The following is an 8,366-nucleotide window of genomic DNA, read 5'->3' as shown; positions in this document are numbered from 1 at the left end:
AATCCAAAATATGATAAAAGTAGTAAAAATAGATAGAAATATAAGATATACTAAAACTAATACAAACAGATACACAATAATACACAATTTATTATATTTTGTAGATGACTTCTACCGAAAGAAGAAAGAATTATATTAGAATTATATAAGGAGAAGGGGTGAGAGTTTATAAGATATGCTTCTTCTCACTCCTTTTTGAATATGTATTATATGTCTGATGTTTGAATGTTTTGTTTGTCTTTTCTTCTGTTTTGTCATTCATATCCAAAATAAATGCATCAATCAATCACTCAATAAATCAATCAATCAGTTCCTTGTATGTGTTTACGTACTTGGTGAATAAAGATGATTCTGATGCTGATAATGAATATTTGTGGAATTTTGATTTAAGTTGTCAAATATTGTCTGGAGGTTCAAACCCAGAGGTCTTAAACTTAAAGAAATAAAACAGAAAAAAAGCTGAATTCAATGTATATTTGCATTTGAGAAGCTGAAAACAGAACACATAAAGACCCAGTGTTACTTTTGTGTCAGTTCCCAAATGAATTTTTCTCTCTATTTAATCTTTCTTAAGTGATTTATCATCATTTATTCTAATATTATCCTCTGTGTTTTGCACTTTTTCAGTAAAAATCAGGTATTTTCCAATATTTAATTTACTGATTATGCACTTCAATCACCATTCTGATACTACATTTGAGGGTTATTATATCAAAAACAGAGAAAACTGAAGAAAAAGTGACTTATCCAGTAAAATATATCATTAACCGAACGTAAAAATAAGCATCTCCATCCTCTGTTATTTATTTAAGTTCATGGGTGACGATGATGGTGTTTCCACGGTAACTACGGAGCCTCTGAACGTCCAAATGGGTCATATCTGATGACCATGAAAAGATGAATAACTGTATTTTACACCAATTATTTACACTTATTCATAGAATTAGTGGATCAACAGGTATTAAACATTTACATCAGTTGATAGTTTGAGTCACCAGTGTCTTTTTGGTTCTTTATGAGTTAAATACTGGTTCTTTAAATGCATCATCTTTACTTTAATGTGCGATTTTAATATTACATAAAGTATATTTTTTTGCAAGAATTAATGTTTTAACCGTATCTCATTCCGTCTTCGTTCACAGACTCAGTGTCCAGTGAGACGGCTTTCCTGGAGGACTATGTTCTGGGCATGGGGGACACTTTGGAAATGTCATGTGACCTGGGGGATCCGTCTAAACCCGTGGTCTGGTTCAAGGACGGTGCCGGCTTGGTGACCAACAACCGGACGCGGATCGGCCAGAGAATGCTGCGCATCATCAACGTGTCGTACGAGGACTCGGGCGTTTACTCGTGTCGACTCGCCCACAGCAACACGCTACTCAGCAACTACACCATCAGGGTGACAGGTGAGTGACCTTTGACCTCTACGATCCATGAAAGGACGGTTAAAGTAGAGCTGCAACCGATTAATTGACTCAAAGTGATCCAAAAAATCATTCAACCACAATTCTCCTGAATCAAAGCTTTGTTTCCTTCATTTCTCTGCTGTTAAACATTGGTTCCACTGTTGTGTTTCACACAGACACTTATTGTGATGCACAAAGAAGCTTCAATTCAGGAAAACTGCAATAGAATATTTCCCTTCAATCAGTTCAAGTCAATTAATTGAATCGTGAAGTTTTGCATTCGCTTCAAGCACCTAATCGATTAATCGGTTGCAACTCCAGATTAAAGCGAAGGTGTAATATTTTAAGGAAAGAGTCATGATGTTATAACAGTAGATTTGGTGGAAAAAGTTGGAGTTTTATGAGAATAGGCTAGTAAAGAAGGGGAAATATTAGAGGAACCCTTTAAAACTTATGCAAGAATAATTAATTTAGGACATCTATTTAAATTAGGAGGTTAATAATCGGTTTGTATGTAAGACTAAGTTTCTCAAATAACCAAATACCAGGTCTTTTGGTAAAGTTGGAAACATATTCATAGAGTCAAATGATGTTTAACTGTTTTGTTTTTTTCATAAATATATATGACTTATTACTTGTAGAAATACAACTTTATTAATATTTTTTCAGCATTATTATTATGTTAAGACTTTGGTTTTGAAATGTCCAATTTTTAAGGCAGTAAACCTCCTACATAATCCACTGACCAGAATAAAAGGGTGTAGAATTCATAAAATGCAAACATTTCTGAACCAAAATATGTTTTATGTTTACATTAAACGCTCAAAGATCCAACTCAATTAACCCCAAACTCAAACTGACTCTAAAAAAACTCTTTGAAACTTACAAAATGTCTACAACTGTTCTTCATTGTGCGTCAAAGTCACGTGGAAAAAAAACTAAAAAAAAAAAAAAAAAAAAAGAAGTTACATTAAAATCATAGAGAATTAGAAAAGCACTCAAAGAGCGCAGACCTCCACCAAGGCAGATCAGCCCCCCCCATCACCGCCAAAATTTAATTAATTCCTTGTGCCAGAATCAACATTTCCTTAAAATTTAATCAAAATCCACGGTCTTTTGAAGATGATGACTCAATACATGTGTATAACCAAGACTGCATAAAACAAGTAAAACAGTTCCTGTGTCTTCCATACTCATCCCCTAACATAATGACTTGATTTGTTATAAATATTGCTTAAAATTAGTTGTAATATCTAAGTGCGGTAGCCCAAGATAAAAATTCTTGGATCAAGATTAAGTCTCAATTAGTAAATAAATGTAAAAAGTGATCTTTTAAGTTAAAGGTGCGGGAGACTTTTGTGACCAATTTTTCATCAAATCTGTCAAACCTCAGTCATATCCTCAGTATCATGAATCTGTCAGTCTGTCTGTGATTACTCACCTGAATCTCTTGCATCACAGAGAAAAATTTAGTGCCATCCACCATAAACAAACCATGTGTTTACAAACAGAGCCACTGGGTAACTCGGGCATCTTTGGAATTTTGTCGTGACGTGCACTGTGGAAAACGGAGGTTCGCGCAGCCACCTGGCAGCAGCATGAAAAAGCAACAAACACGACATGGAAACGGCTGAAACGTGGAAATGGCTGGAGGAATATGCATAGAGGGAAGGGAGCTCTTGCCGTTTCCGCGTCATGTCTGTAGCAGCTGCCACAGCCAGGCGCGAACCTCCGCTTCCCACAGTGCATGTCGTGACAAAATTCTGAATATGCCCGAGTTACCTCCCGGCTCTGTTTGTCAACACATGGTTTGTTTATGGTGGATGTAGGGATGTAACAATATGAAAATTTCATATCACGATTATTGTGACCAAAATTACCACGGTTATCATTATTATTGCAGTATTGTTGAAATTGTGCTCAAAATGTTCAAAAAGTACTTATACTCACACTGAAATAATTTAACCAAGTTGTATTTTGAAAAAACAAAAAACAAAAAAACAAATAAAATAATTGGCACAATGTACCTTCTGTTGGCAGAAACATTACAATATTAACCCTTAGGGGTCTGAGTCTATTTTGGCCATTTTTGAGTATTTTTAATTTTTCCTTTATATATTATATACAGAAATGTTTACTATACCCATGTTTGGTATCTTTTTTCAGCACAACTTCATTCATATCATCTATTATTTTTTCACTTTAACCTACTATAAAAACATAAAAGGCCAGAAAACACACAAAAATATATAAAATCGGATTTGAAAAATGTATATACTTTATTGCATAAATAACACAAAGATGCTTAAGGAGCCTTTTGAATATTGGTTCCAAATATTAGAAATATAAAATCAAAATTCTAATAAATTAAAACTATACTCAAATATTTGACATAAAAGCATAGCTTTACATTGTTTTTTTTTCCCTAAAAGTGCGGTAATCAAACACAGTTATCATGATAATTAGAATTTAAACGATAATACTAACCGTTGTCAATTTTACCACGGTTTATCGTTATACCGGTAATCGTTACATCCGTAGGTGGATGGCACTTTGAAACTGTTCACCGTGACGCAAGAGATTCAGGTGAGTGATCACAGACAGACTTACAGATTGATGATACTGAGGATATGACTGAGGTTTTACAGATCTGATGAAAAATTGGTCACAAAAGTCTCCCGCAGCTTTAAATATTCCAAATTCCAGTCAGTTTATCCCAGTGAGATGCTCCTTTTTTTCAGTGTAGAATCACATAGTGCACCTTGTCGCTGCTCTCCTTCCACCTGACAGACACCTGAGACTCCAGGTATTTTCTATCAATACACAGTCGAACAGCTACAGCAGCGATGTCTCAACATGACAGTTTGTCAGAAAGGTTTGTAGGAAAACGCTAAAATGTTTACTCAGGAGGAAAGTGGTATCATTTGTTCTACTCCTGACTGCTGCCTCACAGGTGAACGTGCACATAAACACACTTTTACAGACACTGCCGCACCGCTGAGCCACGTTTCACACACATTCTCCCCTCAGATTCACATCCACGGTGAAATTCATTATCGTGAATGAGCGTGGGATGCAAACAGAGCTCTAATGTGGAGTGGGGAAGCCGGTGGGGTATGAGGTGGTGGTGGTGGTGTGTGTGTGTGTGGGGGGGGTCTAAATGAGTCGAGCAGTAGCCTAAAAGTCAGCCGGCTTTTTCCCGTAAAACTCATGGACGCCAGCTGAGCCTGTTATTGACAACTAATTAGAAAGCAATTAGCTCCAAACATTTCATCATTGAAAACAGATGGGGTGGCAAGAAATGAGAGAGTTCACTCCCTGTCAACTCACCCCCCACTTCCACACACACACTCACACTCATGCATGTGTTTGGCTGAAAGCCGGCAGGAAAATGGCCTTTTCCAGTCCTGATCAGAGCTGGACGGTTTCTCCTCCTGGACCAAGGTGTCAGTATCAGACTCACCATATCACTAATTTAACCCATAAAGACCCAGTGCTTTAACCCTTTCATGCATAGTGGTCACTACAGTGGACAGCTGATCAAAGGTGTTTTCTTGTATATTTATGGATCTGTTGTTTTGTGCATCATCCCATACACTGCAATTCATACCATTACTGTAACTCTGCTGTTCTAGATAAACCTGATCTGCACTAACATGTTTGAGTGTAAGAAATTGCTAATTGTTACTAGACTGAAATAAACAGTTTTGTTTTGTTGTTTTTTTTTTTTTTTTAAAACAAAAGTTGATTGTTTTTTTTTTGTTGTTTTGGGGTTTTTTTTGCATATTATTGGCATGCAGGTATGTTAAAATGTGAGAAAACATCAGATTAGCAGCATTAAACATGTTTTTTTTTTTTTTCATCGTTTTCACATAGTACATCTGTAAATACAAGTTTCTTTGCTTCTAAAATTAAACATATGGTGTCCAGCTGAGTGAACATTTTTGTAACTCCGTGAAAAATAGGTTTGTATAAAAACAATTGTGTTATTTATTTATTTATTTTTTCATAAACTAGGAATACACTCCGGGGAAAAAATCTTGATTAAAGTTCTCATAATTCATGCATGAAAGGGTTAACTTTTATGGCAGCTCCTAATTGGATTTTTCCCTCTTTTCAACATGTATTATGGTACCATCAAGTTTTTTTCTTCAAACTAAAACTTATCGACGCTTATTTTAACAGATGCTGGAAATAAAACAGTGTCTTATGATCTTCAAATGCTGCATCAGCTGATAGTTTACATTACAGCTCTGTTATCTTAGCTCTGTTAGCTTAGCTCAGTTTTTAGACTGAAAACAGCCACAGTAAAACCACTAATCACCTCTGATTTCTGTACGGTTTGTGTTGTCAGCAAGGTTATTATCGTTAACGAAAACTAACGAAATGACGAAAACTAGAATTGAAAAAACATTTTCGTTAACTGAAATAAATAAAAATTGCAGTTAAAAGAAAGAAACGATAACTAACTGAACCTGTATTGTGTGCTTACAAAACTAACTAAAACATATAAAAATTATGGATAAAATTCCCTTCATTTTCATCTTTGTCAATGTTGGATTGATACGAAAGTGATTTATTTCGCTCTAGCAATTTTTAGCTAGTGGCACCATATGGTACTTTACGGTCCGTCACTTCTCGTCACTTGTCGTTTAGAGTCGTCTTCTCATTCCCACTCTACCTGGAAACATAGAGACTAAAGTTGGGAGAAAGCAGCAGAGTCCTGTCTGGGATTTATTTGAATACGATGGCGACGAAGATAAAAGATATGAAAAAACTAAAATTAATACTAAAACTAAACTAAAACTAAGCATTTTGAAAAAAATGAAAATAAAAACTAGCAAACCTGCTCTAAAAACGAATTAAAACTAACTGAATTAGAGAGAAAAAAGTCAAAACTAAATAAAACTAAACTATAATGAAAAATCCAAAACTATTATAACCTTGGTTTTCAGTATCTGAACTAAAGATCTGTTTGAATCCAACAAACGAGGTCAGAACTGTCACAGTTTAGTCTGAACGGTGGATCAACAAACGACAACTTAGCACAGATAAGAATATCCCATAATAACTTTATACCTTCATAAGATTCAGAATCAAACTCACCTGTATAGAAGAAACACTGACATTTCATCATCAAATTCCATTCTTTTTATTTACAGCTGAGTCCAGTGGAAACAACACAATGAATCCAATTTTATCACTTCTTTTCTTTGACTCTAAAAGTTGTTTCTTAATGGTTCTCATCCCATCTGGTCACTTTGTGACGCTTTGGTCAAAAGCCCTGTAGTGTTAGTTTTCCTCACTATAGGAGACCAGCAGAGTGACTCACTACTCCCTCTAGTGGTCACATATATCGCCCGTCCTGTCAATGGAAATAAATGTAGTTCATGTCTGTACAGTCCAATACATTGGTAACGTTGGTAGAACTTTACAGCTCTGTAATTTTAGATCATTTTTAGTATTTGAAAATAGAAATACTACATACAACTTAAAAAAACAAAGGTGAAAAATCTGAATAAATCTCCCGCTAAGCTGAAATAAGTAAATTTGTTTCCAGCTCAGTTTGGGAATAAAAACCACACAGGAAGCAAATTCATCACAGCCACGTTGTCAGACATTTCATATCGTTTTAACACTCACTACATGCTTATATTACCCGTGAAGCCAGACTTTTCACAGTATTTGGCGGCAATATCCTGTTCTCTCCGTCCTCCTCCCTCTACTCTAAACACAGAGCCTCAGCTCCATCTAAAACACACATGGACTATTGTGTTTTTCCTCAAATATTTGAGTAAGGTGTCAGATATTTAGGAGCAGTATCAGATTTAGCACTTGGATGGCGTCCAGACAGCGGAAGGCGGCCAGTTCCTATTGTAGACACATGTTGGAAGACGGAGGCTGTGAAGTTATCTGCACACTTAACTGGATAAAATGACAACTTTAGGGGTTTCCAGATGCAACAAACAGTCATTTCTGCAGATGGAGACACACTTTGATCCTGACATGATAACCTAGAAATCGTAGATGTTCAGTAAATGGTATTTTATTTATTAATTTTCTACTACACTGCAAAAATCTAAATCTTACCAAGTGTATTTTTCTCATTTCTGGTCCAAATATCTCATCACATTTAAAATAAGACATAATCACCTCAAGAGGAACTTTTCAGTGAGATATAAGAACTTATTTTTAGACAATAGATCTGGAAAATCTTCTTTCAAGAAAGCTTACCAAGATAATTTTCACTTGTTCCATTGGCAGATTTTTTTTTTTGCTTGATTCATTTATTTTCTGAACCTGCTTTATCCTCACTAGGGTCACGGGGGTCGCTTGGAGCCTATCCCAGCTACATAGGGGCAAAGGCGGGGTACGCCCTGGACAAGTCGCCAGTTCATCACAGGGCTGAACATATAGAGACAAACAATCACTCTCACATTCACACCTATGGGCAATTTAGATTAACCAATTAACCTATCAGTGCATGTCTTTGGATGGTGGGAGGAAGCCGGAGTACCCGGAGAGAACCCACGCAGACACGGGGAGAACATGCAAACTCCAAACTTTTTTTGCTTGAATTAAGCAAAAAAAATCTTGAATTAAGCAAAAAAAAAAAAAAAAAAAAAAAAATATATATATATATATATATATATATATATATATATGTATATATATATATATATTGAATTAAGCCACCAAAAAATGTAATTAAGCAAAAAAAAAAAAATCTTGAATTGAGCCAAAAAAATCTTGAACTAGAAGCACTCGGAGAGCGCAGACCTCCGCCAAGGCTGATCAGTGCCCCCCCCCCACGCCAAGGAGGTTATGTTTTTGCCAGGGTTTGTTTGTTTGTTTGTTTGTCTGTCTGTCTGTCCGTTAGTGTGCAACATAACTCAAAAAGTTATGGACAGATTGTGATGAAATTTTCAGGGTTTGTTGGAAATTGGCCCCCCCACCCCC

General features: G+C 35.8%; 1 protein-coding gene across 6 annotated transcripts in view; it reads left to right on the top strand.

Moving 5' to 3' along the window:
* Positions 1-8,366, top strand: part of fgfr3 (fibroblast growth factor receptor 3) — a 205,133-nt gene that overhangs the window by 81,942 nt on the left and 114,825 nt on the right. For all 6 annotated transcript variants that reach the window (XM_030126739.1, XM_030126740.1, XM_030126738.1 and 3 more), the window contains exon 3: positions 1,143-1,406. In XM_030126739.1, the coding sequence (XP_029982599.1) occupies positions 1,143-1,406 (264 nt within the window). The remainder of the gene's footprint in view (positions 1-1,142; positions 1,407-8,366) is intronic.

The sequence above is a fragment of the Sphaeramia orbicularis genome, chromosome 22 (assembly GCF_902148855.1).
Source record: "Sphaeramia orbicularis chromosome 22, fSphaOr1.1, whole genome shotgun sequence".
In the NCBI taxonomy this organism is placed as follows: domain Eukaryota; kingdom Metazoa; phylum Chordata; class Actinopteri; order Kurtiformes; family Apogonidae; genus Sphaeramia; species Sphaeramia orbicularis.
This window is presented reverse-complemented; position numbering and strand designations above follow the sequence as displayed.